Below are 25,564 nucleotides of genomic sequence, written 5' to 3'. Positions count from 1 at the left end.
TAATCAGGTCCAGTGACGGTGCCAAGACATTTTGGCATTGCATTATCAATCTCCTCAACCATCAACCATCAACAATCACCTTTACATAGTATCCATAATCGCGCAATCACAATGAGCGAATTCCCACCGTCGAATCTTCGGCCCATTGTCCGGGAGGTTTTTGAACTTCTCAAAGCGAAGAAGGAGACGATATCCGTTGCGGAGACGGTATGTCGTCACATTAGCCTCATAGTTCTTGCCGGTTTGCTAACCTCCCAGGCCGCCGGCGGACTCATTTCAGCAAGCCTACTCTCTGTTTCCGGAGCGTCGGCTGTCTACAAGGGTGGATTAACGGTTAGTCTATCCAATAGTACCATCCTTTTGCCGATAAGTACACTGCAGTATAAGGATTAACATAGCAATTGAGGTATACACCCTGGAATCTCGGATCGCTTTTGCCGGATGGACTCCAGCTCATCTGGAAGACTACAATGGCCCAACGCCCGCTATTGTGGCCCAAATGGCCGACCACGTTCGCCACACTCTCGGTTCCACCTATACGGTGAGCGAGAGTGGAACAGCCGGGCCGACCGGCGGGACGACGAGCAATCGCACTCCGTAGGAATTCTATATGTGACTTGGGAACAGAGGAACATTAAGGCAATGCTAATGATTCACAGAGGCTACGTAGCTGTCGCAGTATCAACTGCACATGGAACGTATACACGAGAAGTGGAGACGGGCAGTGACGATCGGCAGAAGAACATGGTTACCTTTGCTGAAGAGAGTTTGAAATTGTTGAGGGATGTGCTTGTTGGGAAGGCAAATCTATAGACACTTCCTGTCGTTTAGTCTTTGAAGACGGATGGGACAATATTTTCTTTTCTTTTTTTATCGCACGGAACTCGCGACCCATGGTTCGAATTCAAACCCGCTTTAGGGCCTTAGATGCTGATAGCTTGGGTCTTACCTGTCGATAGCTACTACTCTAATGTATGACATGGATTGACTTTCATTCTAGCGTCTTTCTGGAACATGGAACTGAGAGGAGATGATGTGTAAGCTGGGATGCCTTAAAAACTAACTACTATCTCTTGAGGTCATCAAGGTACTATTGTATCATATCACGGCCTTATGTGGACACAGCCCCAATGACGCAGTTTAGCACCGCCACATCCCCCCGTGACACCCCACCAATTGTCAATGTTGAGTCTGACTAAAGCACTGAACGGCAATACTCCGTAATCTTTGGTGGAATGCAGAGTGGAAATTACTAGTACCCAAGAACAGTTCAAACCTAATCTTACTGGCCACTGGTTCGTTGGTTCTGCAGTCACGGTAAGACACTCGTGGAAAAGATATTTTTCAATCTTCTTTCACTCCCACTACAAAGCATACTATACCCCCCTTCCAACTTCACTTTACAGCTAGATTTTCTTCTCTCCCTCAGAAATACCTCTGGTCATTTGTCTCGGCGGATACATCCCGGTGACTTCGTGCTTTCCCTCGAACGGATTCGTCATCTGCCGCCCACATCGAGCCGATCAGGCGCCCATATATTCCCGTTCCCTGCCGGGGTGTTTCCAGCCCACCAAGGGATTGGCACAATGGATACGACGATTCTTCGTCGCAAAGATACCACCAAGGGTCCTCCCTTGCGGATCTTATCGTTAGGTATGCCCCCGGTTTCAAAGAAACTTGGATATAGATCTCCGAGCTGACTGGTCAGATGGTGGCGGCGTCCGCGGCTACTCGATGCTCATCATCCTCCAAGAACTTATGTATCGCGTTTACGTCGAGTGCGAAGGCAAGGCTCCTCGTCGCGATGAAATCCCCAAACCCTGCGATCACTTTGATCTCATTGTCGGTACCGGCACCGGCGGCTTGATAGCTCTTATGCTGGGCCGCTTACGCCTCGATCTTGAAACCTGCAAAGAAGTCTACGTGCGCATGACCCGTAGGGTTTTCGAAACGGATAAGACCTTTGCTGGGATTCCTTTCCGGTCAACCTTGTTTAAAGCCTCGAGATTGGAGGACGCTATTCGCGAGTGTGTACGCGAACACACCGTTTTCGAGGCCGAGGGAAATGACATGTCGCCCGGCGCCCGCACATCTTTTGCCAACACGCCATTCAGCCCCAACTCGATTCCCCAGCGTTCTGGTAGCCGTGCCAGTTTCAGCACCGCTGGTTCGCATTCTTCGAACCCCAGTCAGCGAAATTCGACATTCATCAATGGTCTACGCTGGGGTAATCCAGATGCGCTGTTGTACGACAATCGGGAGTACCGAACGAAAACGTACGTAAGCTCTGTTGCTCTTCTAGCTTTGTTTTCTTCTTCTTCTTCTTCTTCTTCTTCTTCTTCTTCTTCTTCTTCTTCTTCTTCTTCTTCTTGTGTATACTTTGGGCTAACATGCAATGTCAACAGGGCGGTCACAGCATTGTATAAGGGCACTACGCGCAACGGATCCGCTGTACTCTTACGATCTTACGACTCCCGAAAAGAGCCCCCTCCAGAGTTTAACTGTACGATCTGGCAAGCTGGTCGGGCAACGTCAGCCACTGGGCTTGCATTTAAACCAATTCAGATTGGACAACACGTCTTTATCGACGAGGGCGCTGGTACCTATAATCCTGCGCCGCAGGTCCTGGATGAAGCGACTGTTAACGAGTGGCCCGGTCGCGAAGTTGGAGTGTTTATAAGCGTTGGTACGGGTAAACGTCCACCTGGTACGAATAATCGACAGCATGAATGGTGGGAGGACTTCTTTGGCGATGCGCTGGGCACATTTGCAGAGGCGCGCCGTCGGCTGATCGCTAAGATCGAGGGGTGTGAAGATATCCACAAGGATATGCTCCGGGAGCATCTGGCGAAGCGTAACGTGGTTAAGGATAACTACTACCGGCTGAACGTTGAAGTGGGAGTGGGGGAGTTTGGTATGAACGAATGGAACCGGCTGGCGGATATCAGTACCAACACTCGCCGCTACCTCACCAGGCCTGAAGTGAAGAAGCAAATTCTTGACGCCGGTGTTAAGTTTTCTAGAATCGAGCGCATGCACCGTCGGGCGGCGGCGCATGCGGCTGCTGGAAATGATGTGACCAATTTCCAGGATGACAGTTCTATAACCCAAAGTCCAAGGCTATCTGTGGTGCCGCCTCCAATTCCAGATGCTGTGGAATTGCCCGCTGAGCTGCCAGGCGATTTTACCCTGCTGTCACCAGCAGGGCCGCCTCCACCCCCGATGAACGACGATGTACTCCCAGTTCATCCAATCCCACAGGATACAGTTTTGCCAACACCGGCGCGGGGTTCAGTCAGTGACCTGAGCGACATCAGCCGACCCAGCTCACAACAACACGGGTCCCCGCGACGAAGTACCGATCATGTGCATGATGGCATGCCGCCACCAGTACCTCCAAAAACCCCCATCCCGTACCCCAGTGAGTTGGGAGGAATTCCAATGCCTACTCCATTGGTAACAACGACGGGTCCTCTGGGGCACGGATCAAATGGGAAGATTCGACCGCCCTATCCAGTGGATGAGCCTCCACCGGTGGTCAACAAGCAGCGAAAACCAAGCTATCACGTGCGCTAAGTCTCTCTTTTAGTCTTTTTCTTTTTAATTTCCTGCTCTCCTTTGTTTGTTCAATCTGAACGTCACGAAGTATCCGCATGTTCTTGATGGGCGTCATGTATAATGAGTGGGGTTGTTTTCTCTGGATGCAGAGAGAGATTCATGGTTCTATTTGTTCTCTTTTTCTACATTTTTCCTCTTGATGATTTTTCCCAAGGAATTTCCTTATGACTGTGATTGTGATTCAAGTGTGATGATGATGAGCATTGTTATTATACCCTTTTAAGTTAATCTCAGATTGGTTCCGGAGATTTAATTTAGCCAATGGTTCTCTGGGAGTTCTAGACTCCGGTTGGATTCCTCTTATCATGAATCATGACCTACTGTTTTCCAACTCCTACTTGAATGTAATAAAAATCTGAAAACCAGAGAGGGGCAAGTAGTAAATAATTTTTGTTTTTTTCTCAAAAAAAAAAATAATAATAATAATCAATAATATTTTTTTTTACAAAAAAAAAGAAAAGAAAAGAAAAGAAAAAGAAAAATCGCGTTTAAGATTGGTCATTCAATTCTGTTAAATTATATTGAACGGTAGTGGGTCACGCTTCTCTCCCACCCGCACCACCAGCCTCTCTCTTTCTTACTTGCTTCCTTACAGACGGGGTTTTCTTATTTGTCCCCTGGGCTCTGGGTTGATCTTTTTTCTTCTCGCTCCTGGAATTCTCGTTTGTTGTTCTGCTCCTTTCTACATGCATGTCCTTCGGAGTAAACTCTGACACATTCCCCGGCACCTATCAACCACGCATTCCATCTATCTAACCTTCGAAGCGCCCAATCGAAACCCTTATCGCCGCCACCACGAGTCGCTTTCATGGAGTAGCGCTCGTTTCGCGCTGGTTCTATTTTTATTCGACTATTCATATATCTTGTCGTGTACATACTCTCTGAACGCAGATAATAGACACACTGCTGGCAGTGTTCATGCGCGCTTCTGTTACACATGGATTTTTCAACTCTCGAGGCTCGCTCCGATTCCGGAAGCGGTCGACCGGCCTCCTACAAAGCCATCGGTATATCTTTAGCGGTCGCATCGGGTCTATTCATCGGTGTTTCGTTCGTACTCAAAAAGACGGGTCTGCTGAGGGCCAACGTCAAATACAATGAGGAGGCCGGCGAGGGGTACGGATACTTGAAGAACTTCTACTGGTGGGCTGGTATGACGCTAATGATAATCGGGGAGCTTTGCAACTTCGTCGCTTATGCCTTCGTTGATGCAATTTTGGTGACTCCGTTGGGTGCGCTGTCAGTCGTGGTGACGACGATTCTATCTGCCATCTTCCTCAAGGAACGGCTGAGTTTCGTCGGTAAGGTTGGCTGTTTTACCTGCATTCTCGGCTCTGTTATCATTGCGATGAATGCGCCTGAGCAGTCATCCGTAAGCAACATTCAGGAAATGCAGAAATATGTCATCGCCCCCGGGTTTTTGTCGTACGCTGGCGTTATCATCGTGGGCAGCATCGTCACGGCTGTGTGGGCTGGGCCTCGATACGGAAAGAAGAGCATGTTCGTCTACATTAGTATCTGCAGTTCTATTGGTGGGTTAAGCGTGGTCGCTACGCAGGGACTGGGAGCGGCGATTTTGGCGCAGATCAACGGGGAATCGCAGTTCAAGCATTGGTTTCTCTACGTCTTGTTTGCGTTCGTCGTGGCGACTTTATTGACTGAAATTATTTATCTCAATGTTTGTCTCCGCCCAATTGCCCTTCTCCAATTGACTTCATCTACGGAGTACTTTGTTGACTATTTACTAACGCTGTCCAGAAAGCGTTGAACATCTTCAATGCCGCCTTGGTAACTCCTACCTACTACGTCTTTTTCACCAGCGCCACGATTATCACTTCGGCAATTCTTTTCCAAGGTTTCAAAGGGACTGGCATGCAGATCGCTACAGTCATCCTGGGCTTTTTGCAGATCTGCGCCGGTGTTGTCCTACTGCAGCTCTCCAAGTCCGCCAAGGACGTCCCCGACTCCGCTGTCTTCAAAGGCGACCTCGACCAGATTCGTGAGGTGGCCACACAGGAAGAGCCAGAGACAGAGCCCAAGGCCGATTCTATCCGTGGGACTGCCGCTATTATTCGTAGGATATCTACACCCCGCCGTACGATGGAGGCAGAGGAGGCACGACGCTATTTAAGAGAACGACAAGAAGACAAGCTACACCCGCCTGCAGAGAATGAGATCATCGAGTGGGATGGTTTGCGCCGGCGCAAGACTGTCCTCGGTGAAGGACCAACGATGACCCGGAGTGGAACTCGCACGCCGTCAGTCAAGAAGCCGCTCCCCCCATTGGGAATGTCCCGGTTCCCGGATGAATCAGAGCGCCCCAATACCAGGCAGAGTAGTCGTTCTTTCTTAGATGAGATTCGAATGCGGTCTCCGAGTCATTCATGGCAACCAATTCGAGACCATGACCCTAGTCAACCGGCGGCTCTAGCCCCTATGTCATCGATCCATAGCAGCAGAGGCGACACAAGTTATCACGGACCAGCTCGAAGTGACACATCTCATTCTATAACATGGGCAGATGAACCCCCTGAACCTCCAGCACATGGTTCTAAACGCCAATTTTCATTCCATGCTTTCCATCGACCCAAGTCTGACGTGCCCAAGTCCCCTCGGGGCATCTTGCGGAAGGGCCATGAACGTAAACCCACGGAAGAGGAACGTTTAGGGCTGGTCCGAGGAGACTCGAGGGACGATATGGATGAGAAACTGGATCGTACATATTCGAATGATAGTATGGAGGACGAGTTACCATCAGGTGCACATACGTTTACTGCAGCACCGCCATACCAAGAACATCACTTCCATTCAGTTGAGACCAGCCCACAGCGGCCGTCCCGGCTTATACGGAACCCACTACCGCCATTACCAGACGAACCGCCTCTAGAGCCCTACACTCAGGTCGAGCTTGGTTTACCTAGCTACCGCCGCATGTCTGACGCAAGCGCAGGGTCGCTGTCGTCGGGTCCAAGCAGAGGTTGGGAACAAGGAGGGTGGCGACGGCCCTAGGGCGATGGTGAGACAAGGGGTAGGCCAAAGGGCGCTTATGTGTAGACATGCTTGTATGATAATGATAACGATGTATATAAAATAACGACTTGATTCATGAGGGTATCACAATATATAGACCTTGAAACTCCATAAACCATATCAGATGCCAGTAAAAGACAGAACACTCCTTTGCCCCTTTGGCATGATCTCCATCGCAAACCTAGCCTCAGACAGCCGCTTCCCAGCCTCGATACTCTCCAGGGCCCTATGTTTTATAGTCAGCATCAAGCACACGCACGTCCCCCAACCGGAAAGATAAAATACCATTCAACGAAAACAATTTTGATCCCCTTCCACCCACCCCGTGAGATCTCCTTCTGTAACTTCGAGGCCGCAAGGCCCCCACCGGAGCCCATCCCAGGCCCCGTATTAGGCTTCGCAACAATAACATGGGAGACCTTCCTCGAAAGCGACAGGGAAACCGCAGCCCCATGCATGGTAAGGAGCCGTTTCAAATAGTGATCCGAGACACCAGGATGATAAGTGCTGTTAATATAAACCGTAACGCCCTTAAAAACCTGCGGTACATCCTTGACCTGGGCCGATAATGACGACGGCGGCGGCGGCGGCAGCAACAACTCATCCAAAGAACCCATGGACGCATCCACCCCCAAACCGGCGACTTTCGAAACCTTCAACTTCCTCTCGGACGAATCCTGATCCTTTCCCGCATCAGACACATCCCTCGAACGCTTCCCGACACGCATCATAGACCGAATATCCCGCTGTCCTGGATCCCTTGATTCACCCCGATTTTTTGTATGAGCCCATACCCATTCCCCTTTCTCTTCTTTGAGAAGGGATGTAACACCCCCCAGAGAATCTGTGCAGTCTCCCGATGCGGAATTGAACTGTCGAGCGAGTTTCTCTTCTCTTGTTCGTCGCCAGGCGGTTCCTGTTGAGGAATCGGCCCGTTGGTGGCCCGTGGCGCAGCTATTCCAGGAATCGAAGGTGAGGTGGTTTTGGGGGGTTGGTGTTGTTTTCTTTGGTGGGGGTTGGTTTGTGTTGGACATTTTCTTTTCTTTTGTTTTTTTGTTTCTTTTTTGTTTTGGACGAGGTTCTTTCTTTTTTTGTTTCTTTGGATTGTTGGGTGTGGTTTTTGTTGGAAGATAAAAAGTCCTGGTTCGGTTATACCATGGTTCGGTGTTGATGTTTTGCTGTTTTGAGCTAGCTTTGCTTCGCTTTCGGGTTTGGTATGCGGTTTAGTGGGGTTGGAATAGCTCTGAGATTTAGACGTGAAATTAATCGCATTGCGTCATGACAAAACAAATCGTAGATAAGTCTATGGGAATATATACATATATGGAGAGTAACAATTAATGAAAAAATATCTACCACACATCCTCCTGCCACTTGTTCCTTCTCTTCATTCTTGTCCTCCACTCATTCGCCTCATCCTGACCCTTCTGGCTCATTACCCCCGCCACCGCCTTCTCGACCTCCCTTGCCATCTCCGCCTTTCCACAGATATAGAAGTTGGCTCCTTCATCAATCAGTCGGTAAACATCGTCGCCAACCTCTGAGATCTTATCCTGAACGTATTGCTTTTTATCCTCACGCGAGTACGCAGTGACGATGCGCAGCTTCTCTCCTAGCACACTCGTCATCTCTTCCAGCTCATCCCGGTAGATGAAGTCCTCATCGTGTCTCCGACATCCGAAGATAAGCAGCATCTCGCCAACCTCCCTTCCGATCTGCTGGAGCTGTCGACGCTCGGCGATGAACGCCCGGAATGGCGCCAGACCTGTGCCTGCCGCAACCATGATAAGTGGGCACTTGGCCAGAGTGGGGAGCTTGAATTTGCTCTTACGCAGGTGCGAGAGCACCTTTCCGCCTTGTAGGGAATCACTAGGTCCGTTGAGATGATATGTGAGTCCTTCTGGGTGAGGAGCAGAGCGGAGGTTCTCCGAGACAGCGAGGAGGTAGTTGGACGTAACGCCGTGGATCAGTTCGTCTCCGTTCTCGGGAACAGGGGTGGTCGAGACGACGACTGTGATTGAGGCCTTGCGCGGGGAGATTACACTGCTGGATGAGATAGAGTAGTATCGTGGTTGCATGAGAGGGAGAGTTTCAACGAGGTATGATAGGGGGATGTTCCACGTCTCAGTGCTAGCTTGTTGCAGCAGTCGACCGAGGTTGACATGGTTCTTGTTGATAAATGCAGCATAACTAGCCTTATCTTGACCGAGTTGCTGGAGATATGCTTTTGCATCGGGGGTCGGGGCGAACTGTGCCAGTCCCAAGACATTGTCTCGATTCACGGGACCACAGATTTCGAGGTAGTAACGGAAGACAGTTGCGACAGTGGTTGGGGAAGGAATCTTCACTTTTGTAGCGGAGTCAAGCGACTTAATAGTGATAGGCACGTCGCGACGCGATGAGAGACCCAGGGCTTGAAGGAGACGCTCCACCTCGGAGTCAGGGTTTCCAGGCCAGATGGCAAGATGATCACCGGTCTTGTATGTGAACTCCGGTTGGCTGGTGAGATCCAAATCGATGTGAAGACAGTGTCGGTCGGATGAGTTGAACAGCTCCCGAGAAGCGGAGATGGCCAAAGGCCGAATGGGCGAGCACTGAGCCTTGAGGGAGCCTCCATCCGGCTCTCCATTATGCAAGTCAATTGGCTCCAGGGATTCGTCCTCTTGTACAGATAAGGTGGGCATGTACTGGACCTCATGTTCCTGGAATCCCAGGCCCTTCAGTACGGCAAATAGGCTCTCCTTCCAGGTCATGAAGTCTTCCTGGGTAGCACCTTCGGCATCATCGGCCTTTCCGACTGGCATCACAGCTTTCGCACCTAGTTTATCCAGCGCCTCCACCACGACGTCGACGACGCGGTTATAGTATTTATAGTTCCTATTTCCCAGGCCAAAGGCAAAGTACCTTACGGAGGACAACAGCTGCCCCTGATCCTTGGTCTTGTTGACCCAATCCCATAACTCCGCCGTGTTATCACTGGGATCTCCCTCGCCATAGGTGGACAGGAGGAAGCCGACCAGCTTTGACTGTGGAACCTCAGCGATGGTCTCAGGATCATAATCGGATAGGTCTGCCGTCATGGCGCTCAGGCCGAATCGCAACGAGATCTCTCGCGCCAAGCGGTTAGCGAACCCCTCAGCGGTGCCGGACTGGGAGCCCCAGAAAACGACCATGTCTTTGCTGGACTCTTCCAATTTCTTGGCGATGTTTCGGGTTTCTTTTGTGGCAGAGCCGGCAGCACCTCCATTCTTGAGCTGTGGTCGTTCGTAAACGAGATGCTGGTATGGGTCAGGCTGGTCCCAGAGGTAGCCTCGGGAGAGATATGTGGCGGCTGCCACGGAGAAGATGGTCAGGGCTGAGTAGTCGGCAATACCGGTGGGAGTGAGGGTTTTAGAGAGCTCTTGTAGAGCGTCCGGCGGGATGTTGAGAGGCAGAGGCCACGGGGGCGTCATAGTGTGTCTATGGTGTGACTGTAGTACTATTGATAGAGGATATGAAACTCAGTAGCTTTGATAGTCGTGAGAGTCAACCGGAGGGGAGATGAGCGAGTGATGGAAGGCCGGGTCTTATATACATCGCCAGAAGATGCGTACGGAGTAGATAGTCCAAAACTACCCAAAGAGGGAAAAGCGACAAGACTCGGAGGCATAATCCCTAATCGAGACATGTCGGTCTTTGACCATCTTTTGACTCCACTTCTCAAAAGTCAGAGGAAATCCGGTCGGACGGGCGACATTTCTCGATCCAGCAAACCGCAGGGCCAGGTGATCACCACGATCCATGTTCGAACAAGAGTTAATCGCCAGGGCCTCGACATCTGGGGAAACCGCGGGTGTGGATCCTATTGGGAACGTGGAGAAACGGAGATTCGAATTAAGTTATGATCTCAATTTGCGTGGAGGCAAAAAGAGAAGAAAAGGAAGGGAAAAGATTCCCTCGCGGGGAATATTTCTTCTTCGAGAGGGGGTTTATCTTTAGAGTTATATCAATCAGTAAGTCAATCACGCACGGGGCAGAAAGTGGCCAAAAGGAAAGTGGATCATCTGCCAAGCTGATATTCGCTGGCCAACGCGCGGGGTAGGACAGCAGATACTATCAATTGACGAGTCATGGCATGTTCAATCGCATATTCAACAACATCCCATCCCAATCCATGGGTCCTGACTATCGAGTCGATATCTTGGATCCCGTCATGGAGATTTACAGGTGGTAATCCATAACCTACAGAAAACCCAACTTCCACCGCTGAACTTAGGGTAAGGAGTATCTTGCTCGCTATACCCCGGAGAATACGTTGCATCCAGACCTGAAATTTCATTTACAGCTTATACAATATATAACAATAAACCAAGCTTAACCATGTCGTAGATCAAATGTTCACACTTAAACTTACTGAGGGCCAAGGCCGAATAGTTCTTGCAGGGTGACAAGTATATAATTGAAAGCTATATCTAATTTCGACGCCCATCAACGCAACAAGAGGATATAATATATTCATACACTGTAAAGTCTATGCCAGGATAAGAAAGTCCAAATGGAGCAAGATCAGAGAAAGAAAAGGGGATAGGAAGAAGGAATATCGTGAATATTTTAACTGTTCATGCCTCCTGCACATTGCGCCTCCACACCTTAACCGGCATATCTCCCAAAATCAGATTCATGGTCTCTAACCGCTTCAGCTCCCATCCGGGATACGGCAGTGCAAAATCGTATCGGTGTACCAGCGTAGCCAAGATCTTAGTCTGCTCCAGATAAGAAATATTCCGACCAATGCAGGATCTCGCACCCGCCGAGAATGCGATCAAGTATGGCTGAAGAGCCTTGCCTTCTTCTCCTAGCCACCGTTCAGGAATGTATTGATCTGCCTTGGGGAAGACGCTCTCATCACGGTGTGCCACATATGCGGACATGCTAACCGACGTGTTGCCGGGAACCCATTCGCCCAGGATCTCCATACCCTCTGGCGGAGTTTCACGAGGGAGCCCATGCGAAGTTGGTGGAAAGATGCGAAGAGATTCATCCAAGCATGCCCGGAGATACGGGAGGTGCTTCACTTTATCGTAGGGGGCGACGATCTCATCCGCGTCCAGCACGGCATCGATCTCCTCTTGAAGCTTTTTCAAGCTCTGCGGGTTCCGAAGAAGCTGATACATAACGTTCGCGATGGCGATGGCGGTTGTAACACTGCCGGCGTTCATCATGATGTTCATCTCAGCCACGATCTCACCCCATTCCAAGTTGTTGGCTCGGCCGTTCTTGTCTTCCATCATTGCCTGAAAAAAGTCCTCGAGCTTTTCACCTGCCTCATACCGACGGAGGCGGTTCATTGACCGACGCCACACGATGTTATCCCAGTTGTCTGATGAATTCTGCATCCGATTGAAGAATGGTATTATGTTAACCATCTTGTTAAGAACCGGATACCATTCATAGTTCCACAGAATGAGCGACTGCTTGCGAGCAGTGGGATAAAGGGCCTCACGGAGGTTGACCTCGTATGTGGAGCCGTCCTTTCTCTCAGCAATACAAACATCGCTTCCCGAATCCAGGAAGCCAAGCTTTTCCGAGAGTCCGATATCAGCAATTGCATCAAGAGTGAAGAAGTTGGTCCAAGCTCGGAAGTCAACTGTGAGGTCCTTCGGATCCGGTGCCATTTTGCCCGCTGCCACGGCAGCCGAGGGTGGTGCCGTGCATACTTTATCGAAATGTGCGACAACTTTCTCGACTTTGTCACTGACTTTGTGCTCCCATGTCTCCAAGTTCTTGAGCGCATATGCGGATGAGAGGACCTTACGCTTCCGTGCGTGGTCAGGCTTGTCGACCACATCCGCAAGATGGTAGTGCGTGCCAGCCGTCACAATGTAGGAGGGATCCTTGATGCACTTGGTGTTGTGTCCATAGATATCCTTGATGGCACGTACATCACCGTACGACAGCATATTGGGTCCGGTTCGAATGACAGGCTTTGTTCTGTGTAGTTCCTGAAGCTCTTTCGAGCGGAACCCTCTCGATGCTAAGAGCATGAAAGGTACCGCAGACATCCCAGAGAAGGGGTTCATGTTTGGGTATTTCCGAAGCCCTAATAAATGTCAGCAGGATGTCTTCAAAATGGTAGGGGACAAAGGTCTTCTCAAACACATACCCTTGGGGTCCCGGATGTACTCTACCCATGGAAAGACGACAAAATACAGAAGGGAAAAGAGCCCCAGCACAAGCGCATATGGGGCGATAGATAGAGCGGACCACATCTTGTGCTTGATGGTCTCTGCCTCAAGACAAGTAGGCAATATGAAATTGAAATGAAGAGAGAAGTTGAGAATAATGTTTTCCTGCTTGTCCGCCCATAGTGATACACGAAGCCAGATACTTATATGTATCGAGCAGAGACCAAGGAACCCGAGACAATGGAGCCGTAAAGCGCCTCTGGCGATCGTAAATTGTTACTTTCCATGGGAACGATGATGTACGGGCACACGGGGTAAACTTCCCATCATGATCAGGTTGAAGGTGGGTTGCACGTGCGGGAAATATTTCCCTTTTATTTTTATCTTTTTCCAACCCCCAGTCATGTGCCAATCGCGATAGGTTATAAGAAATCGTGGGGCTCCATCTGGACTTCAACCGAACGTCACTACTCCGCATTTTCCTCCTGTGGACTCTCGCCAAAAGGGCCAAGGGGCGGCTACTATTCAGTTCGTGTCATTGGATTTGACAGTCTCACTAAGTCGAATCCCATGCTGTTGACACAATAACCCTAAGGGCACTCGACAAATGATAGGGCGGATAAACGCTATCAAGGGCAGCAGAGCCTGGAGCCCTGAAGCCAACTTCGGGTCTGGGGAAGCCCACATCGGCATTTCTCCGCCCCATGGAACGCGACGGAATCTGAGGGCAATACCCGTGGCTGGTGAATTCAATGCATTGGTGTGAGGGGAAATATCTACTATATGAATGTTGTTGTTTTCAGTACTTAGTGGGTAAACTGGTGAGTAGTAGGCGGGTTGATTGCACATTCTCCTTTCCGTGTCACTTTACCTAGCTTTCGGTTTTCTCTCATGTGTCATCCTTTGTATTGATATATTTCATAACCCAATTGATCTTATAACACGGTGATGCCATCGATCATGGATTCTGATTCACTGCAAATCTCTGAGAATAAAGCGGAGATCTTCCACGATGAGGACCTGGTCTCAATAGCCTTAGATGACTCCATTGAGGAAACCCATCCCGGGAAAGCAGTATGGCTGATTGTCTGTGCGGTGTCCATGGGTGGCTTTCTTTTCGGTAAGTGTCACTGGTGGCCTATATAGCCTCTTTATGTGAATCCCACTAATCAAATGACTCGCCAGGCTATGACACGGGGGTTATATCTTCTGTACTCGTCAATCTGGGGTCGGACCTGGGGAAACCACTCAGCTCCAATGAACAAGAGTTAATTACCTCTATCACCTCCGGAGGCGCTCTGATAGGCTCAGTAGCGGCGGGCATGACAGCCGACAAATACGGCCGGAAACTTGCCATTTACGTAGGCTGTATCATCTTCTTCATAGGAAGCATAATTCAGGCAGCCGCATACTCGCTCCCCCAGATGACTGTTGGTCGCCTCGTTGTGGGCTTCGGCGTCGGCGAGGCCGCGATGATTGTCCCATTGTACATTGGAGAAATGGCCCCGGCGCGGTTTCGTGGCCGCCTCATAGTCTTTGACAATATATGTGTCACTTTCGGTCAGCTTGTCTCATATGCACTCGGCGCCGCGTTCACGGATGTGGCTTCTGGGTGGAGATACATGGTGGGCCTCGGCGCAGTACCTGCTTTGTTGCTCGTTGCGATGATGCCATTTTGCCCTGAGACACCTCGTCAGTTGGTCCTACATGGTCGACTGGAAGAGGCTAGGCGTGTGATTTCGAAGATATTCCCACGAGCCACTGACCGACAGGTCGATGCGAAGGCGAGACTGATCCGATATTCAATTGAAGAAGCCACCGCGTCGATATCTAATAAGAGCCTTGCATGGCAGATGAGACAGCTTTTTACTGTTGGTCAGAATGTGCGAGCTCTTATAACTGCTTGCGCCGTTATGGCGGGTAGGTGAACCCACAGTCCTCATCCTTTAGGTCACCAGCTAATAGCGAGCAGTATCCCAACTCGGAGGCTTCAATTCGCTTATGTACTACGCCTCCACGCTCTTTTCAATGGTTGGGTTTGACAAGCCCACCGTGGTGTCAATAGTGGTTGGAGCCACTAATTTTATATTTGGATTCCCAAACTTCATCTTCATTGACCGCTTCGGCCGACGGCGTATGCTCCTGGTTACCATCCTTGGAATGGCAAGCATCCTTTTCAAAATAGTCTACATTGAAAAAGAGATCATACTAATCGTGAATAGTGCCTATCTTTGGTGGTTGCCTCTGTAGCCTTCCACTGGATTCCAGTGAACCATGACCTCACGGCCGTTGAGACGCGCGAGATGGGCTGGCCTAATATCTTGCTTCTCGTGTCTCTCATCGTATATATTGCCTTCTACTCGGCAGGTGTCGCCCCGATCTCTTGGGTGGGGACGGAGTTTCTACCTCTCGAAGTTCGTGCATTGGGGACCATGATGAACAGCGTAACCTGCTGGGGCTGCAACATCATTATATCATCAACCTTTCTGTCGATGATGAAGGGAATGACCCCTAGTGGAACCTTTGGTTTCTACGCTGGAATATGCTTGCTTGGATTCATCTTTGCGATTTTCTGCTATGCAGAGGTTCATAACATGCCTCTCGAGTCTGTCCGAGAGATATATAACCATGGATTTGGAGTCAAGTATGCACGGGAGGTGCAGAAAGAACTTCACGAGGCTAGAGATGCAGAGGGGAGCACGGCGTGATGCACCGGAGCGTCCGTCCGACTATACCACGCTTGGGCAGCCAGCTGACGGCCTGCCCATAGGTTGAAACCCTTCATGAGGGCTTACGATTCATGGCCATTTAGAGTTTTAGATGTCTAGAGAGATCCGCCGGGGTTAGACACTTGCTCGATGCAGGGATTCTGGGTCATTGCTTTTATTTCGTATATAGATGTAGCATAGGGTAGAGATAGAATGCCATGCAGTTCTCCGAGATGAAAATCCCTGCGCGAGCCTCTGACGCTGCACAGGACAAGATTAAGCTATACATGAGCCATGCAGTATAGATTCCTGGATCACGAGTATGCAGTGATCAACCCTGTATTGATAGACAGCAGCAGTTGAATCTCGACGGTTGACATCCAGCCTAGGATATACATTGACATACAGATATATATACTCAGGTACCGGTATACAGATATATGTACTACACGTCCATACAGGTATAGATATGTTCAATCTATTGCCCATGATCAAGTACAACAGCGATACAGAATATCTCTCGAGCGACAACCCAAGCAGGTATCAATTCATCTCGACGAACAAGGCGAAATCCTACGGCCCCCAATTGTCAGGCTGCCCCCAAGGCACCTATCTTACCTACTACCCATGGGGATTGTATGGAGATACACTCCTCCTGTCTCAGGTGTACTCGAATGTCTAAATCCAGTAACATCATCGACCAACGCACATGACCCCCAGTCGCGTCGCACACAACATTCCAGAGCTCCGCCAAATCATCCCATCGACGCGACACAAATGACGGTGAGCGAGAGCGGTCAACCAGAAAAAGGTGTGCTGACAGATCCCAACGGGGAAAGGATTGACAATCGATCTAGTTCGGAATGGGCAGGAGTCCGTATCACAAACCTCGTCATCATCGTTCGGTATGCTGATTTATTTCAATGATTTATTGAAACGAAAAACATGATAGTGTTTTTTTCTTGATCTGGATCATTGAGGGAAAGCTTAATACGTGGGTGTGCTTCGATTGCTACGTCATTTCTTCCTTTTCTCTCTCTCTTTTCTACTTCTTTTGATGTCCCTCGTGGCGTCTGACAAAATTGAGGCGCTGCCTTAGTTAAGGCATGCTACTTATAGTTCTATTTACACATGCATACAGATATCTTAAAAGTCTAATTTTTTTTAAGAATTCTTTTTTCTTCTTTCGGGATATGGATTGCATGATCGATTTCCCAGGTGGACATGATCTTGGTACACGAGAGAGACCTACATGACACCAAGACATGTCCAAGCTGGACAACAATTGAAAAGAAAAAAAAAAAAAAAAAAAAAAGAGAGAGAGAGAGAGAGAGATTGAGAACAGACCGACTGGTGACCCCCGCGCACTACTTTCACTAGTCGTGGTTTCTGCTCGGTTCTGCATTGGAGATCGCGGGTCCATGCGCCGATTTCATCGATGTAATTTTACCTGCGTTGAGCTGGTATTGTGGCAAATGCCGCTTCATTTCATATCTATGTCTTGATATTTATAGAAAGAAAAAACAAATGTGATCTTGAAAAAGTAAGAGTAAGAAGGAGGAAGAAAAGAAAAAGAAAAAAAAAGGGAAAGAAATGATAAGGGACCCCAAAATCCAAAACTGAAAAAAAAAATAAAATAAAATAAAAATCAAAGTTGGTCCGATTCGCTTCCAACAGTAAGTACATGTACTACGATGTAAGCCCGTTCCCAAAAACCCCAAGACAGGCGATCCCGGTCTACACTCGCATATGCACCACGGGTCGCTGCAGCTGAAACCCGGATCCCGTCGAGTTAGAGGGGAAACGGCCCAGGCCCTAGAGGACACTAAAAGGATGGATCCATCCGCACTCAGCAAGGAGGGGGGAGAAATTGGGTAAACGAAGTTGGGGTCCTTTCGAATCTGCGGTCAGACCTTAGTACTAAACCGTAGTACTAGTACCACGTATTGATCAGGTCTCCTTGTGATTTGAGATAATACAGGTACGGTACTAAAGAGGGGGAAGGGGGAGAAGAGAAAAGAACTAAAGTAGTAGTAACATTTAGATCGTGGACTACTATTCGACCTAGCAGAGTAGTAGGTATACAGTACTATCCTTCGACACAAGTATCTCCGAATCAAATCGCACACCGAGGAAGGGAGGGGAGGGGGATGATAGGAGGGGAGTTGGTCCAACACATCTTTTTACTGTCTCTCTCTCTCTCTGATGAATTGATTAAGATTTGATTAAAATAGTAGTAATTATCGGAGAGGTAAGTAATTTATTTCGGACCAGAAAACCAGAAGAGAAATAATGCTGACTGGGTTCACAGCGTCAACGGTGAGCCCGTGTCGTGACTGACGTGGTCGCTCCCTCAGCCAGTCGATCGCATCCGCTCATCCACTCGGCATGTGCAGAATCCCTTCCTTCCACCAATCATGGCAATTCTCTTCCTTTCTTATTCCACTTTCCCTCTTTTTTCCCTCTTTCGTCTTTTTCTTTACAATTCCAATTCTCTACAACTTGATTCAACATCCAGAAAGCAAGAGGTCCGTGGGCAAATTCGCCCTGCTTTCTTCGTCCTTGGCGTTCCCGTTCGGTACATTCATTGTCCGGACTCACTGTCGAATGTACAGTACATCCATCCCTACCGACATCATCATCGTAGACTAGTACTAGTACTTCGTACTAGGCAGGATCCGTGGCCAATACCAATATGTACTGAGTTTAGTGATAGGTAAAGTTCACGTTATCGCCAAGTTGGGTAGTTGTTCAGTCCTTGCCAGATGCCAAATTGGTCACCTTCCACCACTCGTTTCATCCCATGTCATTCCCATTCCTCCACGTCAGGGTTGGTGATTCAGAGCTGACCAGAGATGGCCCCATCGAGTGTCATCCCGACCTGACTATAGTGCAAGTATCAGCCGAAAGTAACACCTCTCGCTGGCCAAGATGAGGTCCGATCTTCGTCCGAGAGGGTTCGGTGATAGGCTCAACTGCCCACCTTTTCGGGCACAGGGATCGACCTACACTGTTACACAAGGCAATCCTGGCCGAATGGTCCCGGACATGGATTCATTTGTTATTTTTATTATTATATTTATTAGTATTATTTGGCCTTTGAATCATTTTTAATAATTCAGTTAATTTTTATTTTTATTGATATTATTATTATTATTATTATTATTATTATTATTATTATATCGAATCTTTTTAATCCCCTTCAACTTCTTTTTGGGGAGTAGTCGGGACGGGGAAAGTAGAGAAAAGTTGCTTATGCAGAACTTATGAGGAGAAATGTCTACATTACCTGACCTGGTTATGAGTCCCTGCATGTAAAGCTAAGATTGAAACAATTGTATCACGCCGGTGTCCGTTTGTACATCGTTTGTTTCCTCGTCGCCTCACGCACGACGAGGCCGGTGGGCAGACCCAAGTCGCTGTAGTCCCATGCAACCCGCTATCATTGGAGAGTTCCAGAAGCTCGCAATCCAAGAAAAAGAACACAGCTCCTCTAACTCTCCAAACGCCATCGTGTCTCGTCCGTCAATCATATCCCACAATCATGCAGTCGATCTTTTGTGCACGGGTAACTCCGGAACATGCAATGTAAGGTTAATTACCTGCGTGCAGCTATAGCCACTGTTATTATGACCTGGACTCCCACCGCTAGGCAATGACTAAAGGTTAGCACCTCGCGATGTAACAAGAGAAATAGTCTCGTGATACGAAGCGCCTACCTAGTCTACAAGGTTGGGGGGGGGGGGGGATGGTTAGTAGAGGAAAGCTATTAGCCCCCAGGTTCAGTTCTGAATAAGACCTGGAGACCCTAAAACGAACTATCAGAAAAAGAAGGGCCGGATCCTGTAGGATCCAATCATAAGGCGAAACAACGGTCCGGACGGCGATGATTATCATGATTAGCAGACAAGCGAGATTAGAGAATTTAGTTTGGGGCCAATGGGTCTTATTTTCCTCCTCGACGTTGGCCTACTAACCCAATTGATGTAGTCCTGTCCTTAGTTCTTCATGTTATTTATGTCGCACGGAGCGGCAGTGACACCGTCTGGATGTACATCCTCCTGCGGGGTTGTTCCAGTCCATGGCTGGGGCAGGTGATGTCTATCCATATGTCTATCCTGGGGTTCTAGAAGGTATCGCGGCGCGTAAAGTACCTTCTGCGCGCGTCGCATTTATACCTACATGGAGAGGGAAATATATATATAGAAGAGTAGACATATAGGATTACCTGAAACCCATTAAAAGAAGCAGGTAGATTTCCAATCCATCACCGGAAGTTTTAGCCCCGGAAATAAAAATAGTCGAGCCTTGGGATGTCAGGACCGGGATGTGCATCCTATAAGATTTACAATTCCACCGAACGGTGTTGCACGGCATTGCGGAGTTCCCATATCTTTTTTCTTTTTTTCCTTTTTTTTGTCAAACCAGCGGCAAGAGCCCAGGTCTCAGGAGCCGTCCGGATCAGCCACTGGCCGCAGCATGGGACTAGGATCTTCCTGTTGGTAGCTTGTCAGGGGAGCCGGGGTTTGCGGTTGGATCGGTGGTTTGATGCCTCTGCACGGAAGTAAGAAAGGCTGGATGATACCTGAGGAATGGATGTACCTGCAGCGGTATTATCCAGGAGTGGGGAACAGGGAGCCAAGACAAGAACAAAAAGGAATTGAGGTGCGTCGTACCTGCTTCTGGGGTGGAAATCTACTGCAACTCGAGGGAGGGTGATGATGATGACAGCAGTTCGCGCGAAATGCTGACATCTTGGAGGGTTTATTTTTATTTTATTATATTTTATTTGAATTTATTATTTGTGTCCGTGTTGTACGGGTTGAGGATCGGTTGGGTCCATGGTGGTCGTTGATTTGCTTGCATGACAGCTGCAGGTACGCTGTACGTCTCCGGAAAACCCTCCAGGAGACGATCCATTGCTCATACTTCATTAGTTTACGTAGAGAAAATCATTGATGGTCAGCATTGATCGAAAGAGGCAATTGCGCGAGATAATCTAATAATTGAATCAGTATAATATTTAATATATTCAATCGAATACGCCCATGGTGGATTGGATTTTGTCCCAATAAAGGAAAGTGTGTTGGCCCCACCGGGGGAGTCAAGTTGTTGTTGTTCTCCGAGAATCCTGACAACTCCGGAGGGATCAACTAGAGAGACGAGAGTCGGAGTGAGTCTGACAAAAGTGACCACTGACAAATCCCTGTTGGATAACAACGGATCCTAAAAGAGACCAATTAAATGAATCAATAAAGAAATGGATTCCCCAAGCCCGCTTAATCCACCTACCGCAACGCCCTTTACGGAGTCAGGACTAGCGCCCGGCTCCAGCGACTGGCCCTCTTGCCGACGGGCGGTTGGCCCCGATGGGTTCTAACCCTCATTTGCTGATCGATGGCGCTGCTGTCAAGCTAAACTAACTCATCCATGGTGAGCTAATCCAACGGACGAGGATCCGTCGAAGACCAGCGACTCGACTAGTCGGTGATGATTTTCGTGGTTGTCCCTTTCCTTTCCTTTTCCGGTTCGTTTCTGGTCGACGGACTGACGCGTAGTTTGGGGGCGTGAGATCGAAATGATAGTCTACTTCACTAGCTTGATTGATTTTTTTTGTTAGTTTTATTTTTTTAGTTTTAATTTCTTTAGCTTGGATGATCTCTGTTTGCTGTTTTGTTTCTCTTCATTTCTTTTTTTTTTTTTTTCCTTGGCGAGTTATCTTAACTGTTCATATTATTAACTGGCATGCTGAGGAATAGGTAATTCTCTGTCGAACAGCCCCGCAAGATCTGCTGTATGTACGACGGCTGCGGGTGTCGGGCCGTCGGTAGCGGAATTGCCATCCTGCGTGACTAGATCTCTTCAGTCGACATGGGGGGAGGTTTTCTTTATCCTCCAGACCTCACCAGGGGATAATGTTCGACCTGTGGACCAAAGAACAGCAAGAATAGCAATCATCCACGACGGGAAAAGAAAGAAGGGCCAAAAAAAAAAAAAAAAAGAAAAAAAAAAAGGAAAAGCCCTCATCCCCGTAGATCTTAATCCGACCGACCTGCGCCGCGGCAGTTTGAAAAGCGGACTGTAGTGTAACTCTTAGCGTGTAAAGGAGAAGCGCTCACTCGCTAAGAGAGCCAGGTCGATCATACCAGAGTGAATAACAATTATGATTAACCATGCAGCTGCGTTTCGTCCAGAGCACAGTTACTTTTTGTCAAACACGGACCTCTTTGTGCATTGTGCTCTGGGGGAGGAATATGCACCCAGACAGTTTTTTCTCGGCTAACTGAAGATACACATGCATATTCAACGATTTTACGTACATAGTTTAGTCTATACATGAACTTGAAACCATGTGAGAGCGGACGTCTGAAGCACAAGCATGTATCAGGATTGGGATCCCGGTGGTATGTCTTAGAGCTGTGGTAGATTAGAGGAGGAGGTTCATCACCGTAGCTTCACGGTTAGTCTACTGTACTTGGATACTACTTCAGCCGCTTGCTCCGTACTGTCCGGAGTACTTTTTTTTTTTTTTTTTTGCCTGTCACATAATCTCAATAGTGAGGAGGAGGGCGCATGTGATCTGCTACTGGAGTCGGGATCCTTGGTAAGGACCGACTGATGGGACCGGATTTAATATAAGATAATATAATAGTACGGTCTTGATATCCAATACGCACAGTTCATGAGTAGATTCTAGTATGTAAACATCACACCCTATATATTAGCTTTGCTCCAGGAGGGTAGGGATAAGAGTGCTACGACTAATCGGTTAGAATTCAAGCCACTAAATAATCGAAATTTTCTTCTGAAGTCGGTTGTTAAAGAGATGAAGGGGGGGTGGGAAAGAATGGAGGGGAAAAAAATGAAAATGAGGAACGATTGGGATTGGGGGTGGGAAGAGAGACAGAGAGAGAGACAGCATCGTACAATTCTTCTTCGCCCCCCGTATCTCTGATACTGTTGAGTACTCTAAGGTCCGTCCAAAAGGCAGTGGGGTTAGGCCATCCGAGTGGGGCATTGTGTCGTGGACTAGATCGCTAGTTGGTTCCACCTCACGCAAGGGGTCGCGAGGGAGGTGCTGCCCTCCCGCAGGAAGAAGGTTTCTGGGCCTATCGTTTCGTCCGATCCTTCCGTCAGCCGAACTTGAAATCGCTGAGATGATAGGGCTCGTTAGTCAAGTGACACTGGGTTTGAATCGTGTTCATTTTGCTTGCAATTGTCTAGAATATCGAAAAGAAAAATTAATAAAAATAAGCGGTGAGACCCTGATCGATCTCGTTTCCGGTTGGGACATGTACAGAGAGTTCTTGCCCTTGCGCCTGAGACAAAGTACAGCGTATCATCTGAGATCAGGGTAGTCCACTCAAATTGAGACAGGGAATAGGTTATCCTGGAGAATTCTTGATCGATGCGTCTCACCGAATCCGCGTTCAATGATGTATACATCACTCTCGAAGGACATCACGAGTTCTCAGTCACCGTGCGGTGTCGTCTCAGCCGGAATAATTACCACAGTTGGTTGGTTGGTCATGACCTCTCTTACTTCTTAATATCAAATTCGAAGCTCTCCAGCTATCCCTACGACTCTCCAGGGTGAGGGATTTCCCAAAGCGTCCCTAGTGCCTGCAGCGCTGCCACCTTTGGATAATACTACGTACTGCGTACTCCGGACTAGGGCTAATTTGTCGTGATTGAATGACTGGGGACACTAAGATTGATTGACGTCGCATCGGTCGATGCCGCGCAAAACAAATTCATTCGATTAGCGTCATAGAGATTTATAAATAAAAGTTTAACATATGAGGAGGATAATGAAGAAGCCTGATTCAGGGAGATGACGAAAACAGTAATTTGCTCCATATCCATCACATTAGAGAGGCTTGGCAAAGTTGGTGCGAGCTCTCGTGAAACGCCAACCACGATCACCCTCATGATTGGTGGGGGTGTCTCGGCGGAGAATTCAGGACCTGACCAGGGTCGTGGATGACATGGAATTGGGCTCTTCTTGACCGACTTCTCCTCCCTTCAACACCCCCTCTGATCTATCCAGCGGCATAGTCTCAACTAGTTAAACCCGATGTATACGTGGAGGATGGTGGGAGAATTGGGATCTTGACCGGCGCTAGTCACGGATCTCGTAGGAATTGGGTAAACGCGAGGGAAAGTTTTTAAGGTATCAATCAAGGGGTTGATCAGTATAGCGTTCTTGAAGGGCTCATTAATTGACAGCTACAGAGAATTATTTATTGATGATTTTATTTTTGTGTTATGATGATACCGAATGCCTATTACAATCTACCGAAGACAAGAGTGCTCGGAGAGTTGTGCCTAGTCTCGGAGTTCTAAAACATATATCCTTGTAGACAAATTTGTATAGGAATTCCAAGGCTTGACAACAATAAACAGTGGTGAACTATCAATACACTGACATAATATAGCCAATTATTCCGACTGAGACTCCTGAGGCCAACCAGCAACATAAGGATAGGAAGAAAGAAAAAAAGAATAAATCAAATAAAATCAGAGAGAGAGAGAGAGAGCAGCCCTTGATCGACTGTTGCTCGCACGCCACCTCTGCTTTCGTGGTTCCTTCTCGACCAGTGATCTATCCCTGCATCTGCAAGAATCCCTGCCGCCATTCCTATCCTGGTTTGTTTCTTCTGGTTTTCTTCTGTCCTTGTGTGACATGAGTTGACCTCGCTTGCTTGCATCGTTCTATTTTCATCCTTTGCATCTTTCTTTTTTCTTATTTTCTTTTCGGCATCGGCCGTGTTAATTATAACCACTTCTCTTTTAAAAAATCCATATAGAATTAATCTTCCATTTAATTAACATAATGCCGGGTATACATTCCGAAATAACGATAGAGCTGTTTTAATTGTTTTTCATCGGTTCTTAAACCAGGGGTTCAATGTCAATGTATCTGTCCATTTCAATCATCAACTCGGATATTACCATCTCTCTGATACAACAAATGACCAGTCATCTTACATACGGCCGTCATTGATCGTGGTGACTTGTCAGCCTCTTGGTTGGTGGTACTATGTGGCGGGGCCCGCACTCTAACGCCCTCCAGATCGTCCCGAAAGCTTTAAATCATTTATCGCACACACCACCAGCTCCAGAGCCAAGGCGATGGCCAATGGTTCTTTTACTGTCGGATAGGGTCCCACTTGGAAGGGAGGCTATTCATGGCTGGCGCCCTCTAGCGCCCTCACAGATTCTGCCTAGCAGAGATCTCTCGTATTGGTATCGTTTATCGATTAAAAATCTGTCAGGTTAGAGACTCAGGTGAAAGAGGCTAGTCAGTGGATCGTTGATGAATATCACAATAACCTCAATAATTCCTTTTCTTATTGCGGCGGCATACTCCGGAAGCTGAGAAGAGGAAGAATGAATAAGTAAAACAAACAAAAAGAAAAAGAAAAAAAAAGAGGCAAAAAAGAAAGAAGGAAGGAAATGACAGTATCAATATTGGTAGGGAGCTATACGGGGTCTCATAGAATTGCTCTGTAGGTACGGAGTATCGAAGTCGTACCTTTTTTCTCTTTCTCTTTTCGTCTTTGCCTCTTTCCGCTATCCCTTGTAGGGTTTGCCATCCAATCCTCCATCGTCTCTCTCAATCTCTGACTCTTGCCTCCCTTTCCATCCCTGGCCAAGTCACCGCCATTTACTCTGCGCTGGTTTTCGTCTTGTAGGCTATATACTGTCACCCAAAGGATACGATCCTCCAGATTGATTCAAATAGTTCGTTGGTCTGTGTGGAACGTTTCCCGCTGTTGTACATATCCCATGATCCACACCCGTTTAGACTGCGCGAATCTTGCAGCCGCTGGATGATACAATATAACTTATTCTTCTGACTAGTGTGTTATAGTCAGCGTCATTATTAGCTCGATCGCCTCGATGGGATTTTAATTATCGTCTTCCTAATTTGCCTGATGAACTTCTCGGCCCGGCAGCTTTCCTCCCCGCTGGATGAGCCAACCTCTGTATCCACCCTGCATAACAGTACGCAGTGGCACATTGCAGTAACCGGTAGTT

The 25,564-nt window shown here is 48.2% G+C and overlaps 8 protein-coding genes across 8 annotated transcripts; 5 read left to right on the top strand and 3 right to left on the bottom strand.

Moving 5' to 3' along the window:
- Positions 1-111: 111 nt before the first annotated feature.
- On the top strand, positions 112-813 carry F9C07_2229885 (competence/damage-inducible protein CinA; the record flags this gene model as incomplete). Its single annotated transcript, XM_071509851.1, has 4 exons — positions 112-207; positions 259-333; positions 407-597; positions 660-813. 4 exons carry the CDS (start codon positions 112-114, stop codon positions 811-813), a joined length of 516 nt encoding a protein of 171 aa, XP_071367085.1.
- Positions 814-1,586: 773 nt separating this feature from the next.
- On the top strand, positions 1,587-3,576 carry F9C07_2103898 (patatin-like serine hydrolase; the record flags this gene model as incomplete). Its single annotated transcript, XM_071508963.1, has 3 exons — positions 1,587-1,653; positions 1,688-2,276; positions 2,406-3,576. The coding sequence occupies 3 exons, from the start codon at positions 1,587-1,589 to the stop codon at positions 3,574-3,576; spliced, it is 1,827 nt and encodes a 608-aa protein (XP_071367084.1).
- A 979-nt stretch (positions 3,577-4,555) lies between these two features.
- F9C07_2229883 (magnesium transporter NIPA-domain-containing protein) lies at positions 4,556-6,627 on the top strand (the record flags this gene model as incomplete). Its single annotated transcript, XM_071509850.1, has 2 exons — positions 4,556-5,296; positions 5,377-6,627. The coding sequence occupies 2 exons, from the start codon at positions 4,556-4,558 to the stop codon at positions 6,625-6,627; spliced, it is 1,992 nt and encodes a 663-aa protein (XP_071367083.1).
- Positions 6,628-6,697: 70 nt separating this feature from the next.
- On the bottom strand, positions 6,698-7,841 carry F9C07_1889165 (uncharacterized protein). Its single transcript, XM_041294908.2, has 2 exons — positions 6,934-7,841; positions 6,698-6,874 (listed from the first exon to the last, which is right to left on the bottom strand). The coding sequence occupies exons 1-2, from the start codon at positions 7,680-7,682 to the stop codon at positions 6,769-6,771; spliced, it is 855 nt and encodes a 284-aa protein (XP_041150563.1). The 5' UTR covers positions 7,683-7,841; the 3' UTR covers positions 6,698-6,768.
- F9C07_1889305 (NADP/FAD dependent oxidoreductase) lies at positions 7,842-10,617 on the bottom strand. The gene has a single exon (XM_041287287.2). The coding sequence runs from the start codon at positions 10,098-10,100 to the stop codon at positions 8,001-8,003; it is 2,100 nt and encodes a 699-aa protein (XP_041150562.1). The 5' UTR covers positions 10,101-10,617; the 3' UTR covers positions 7,842-8,000.
- A 629-nt stretch (positions 10,618-11,246) lies between these two features.
- On the bottom strand, positions 11,247-12,896 carry F9C07_6029 (putative cytochrome P450 monooxygenase; the record flags this gene model as incomplete). Its single annotated transcript, XM_041294900.1, has 2 exons — positions 11,247-12,727; positions 12,791-12,896. 2 exons carry the CDS (start codon positions 12,894-12,896, stop codon positions 11,247-11,249), a joined length of 1,587 nt encoding a protein of 528 aa, XP_041150561.1.
- A 310-nt stretch (positions 12,897-13,206) lies between these two features.
- F9C07_2146490 (myo-inositol transporter) lies at positions 13,207-16,896 on the top strand. Its single transcript, XM_071509204.1, has 4 exons — positions 13,207-13,932; positions 13,998-14,732; positions 14,785-14,975; positions 15,035-16,896. Exons 1-4 carry the CDS (start codon positions 13,761-13,763, stop codon positions 15,518-15,520), a joined length of 1,584 nt encoding a protein of 527 aa, XP_071367082.1. The 5' UTR covers positions 13,207-13,760; the 3' UTR covers positions 15,521-16,896.
- Positions 15,633-16,211, top strand: F9C07_6027 (uncharacterized protein; the record flags this gene model as incomplete). The annotated part of the gene is made up of 3 exons (XM_071511423.1): positions 15,633-15,654; positions 15,943-15,981; positions 16,033-16,211. 3 exons carry the CDS (start codon positions 15,633-15,635, stop codon positions 16,200-16,202), a joined length of 231 nt encoding a protein of 76 aa, XP_071367081.1. The 3' UTR covers positions 16,203-16,211.
- Positions 16,897-25,564: the final 8,668 nt, after the last annotated feature.

This window comes from Aspergillus flavus, chromosome 7 (assembly GCF_009017415.1).
Source record: "Aspergillus flavus chromosome 7, complete sequence".
Classification (NCBI taxonomy): domain Eukaryota; kingdom Fungi; phylum Ascomycota; class Eurotiomycetes; order Eurotiales; family Aspergillaceae; genus Aspergillus; species Aspergillus flavus.
This window is presented reverse-complemented; position numbering and strand designations above follow the sequence as displayed.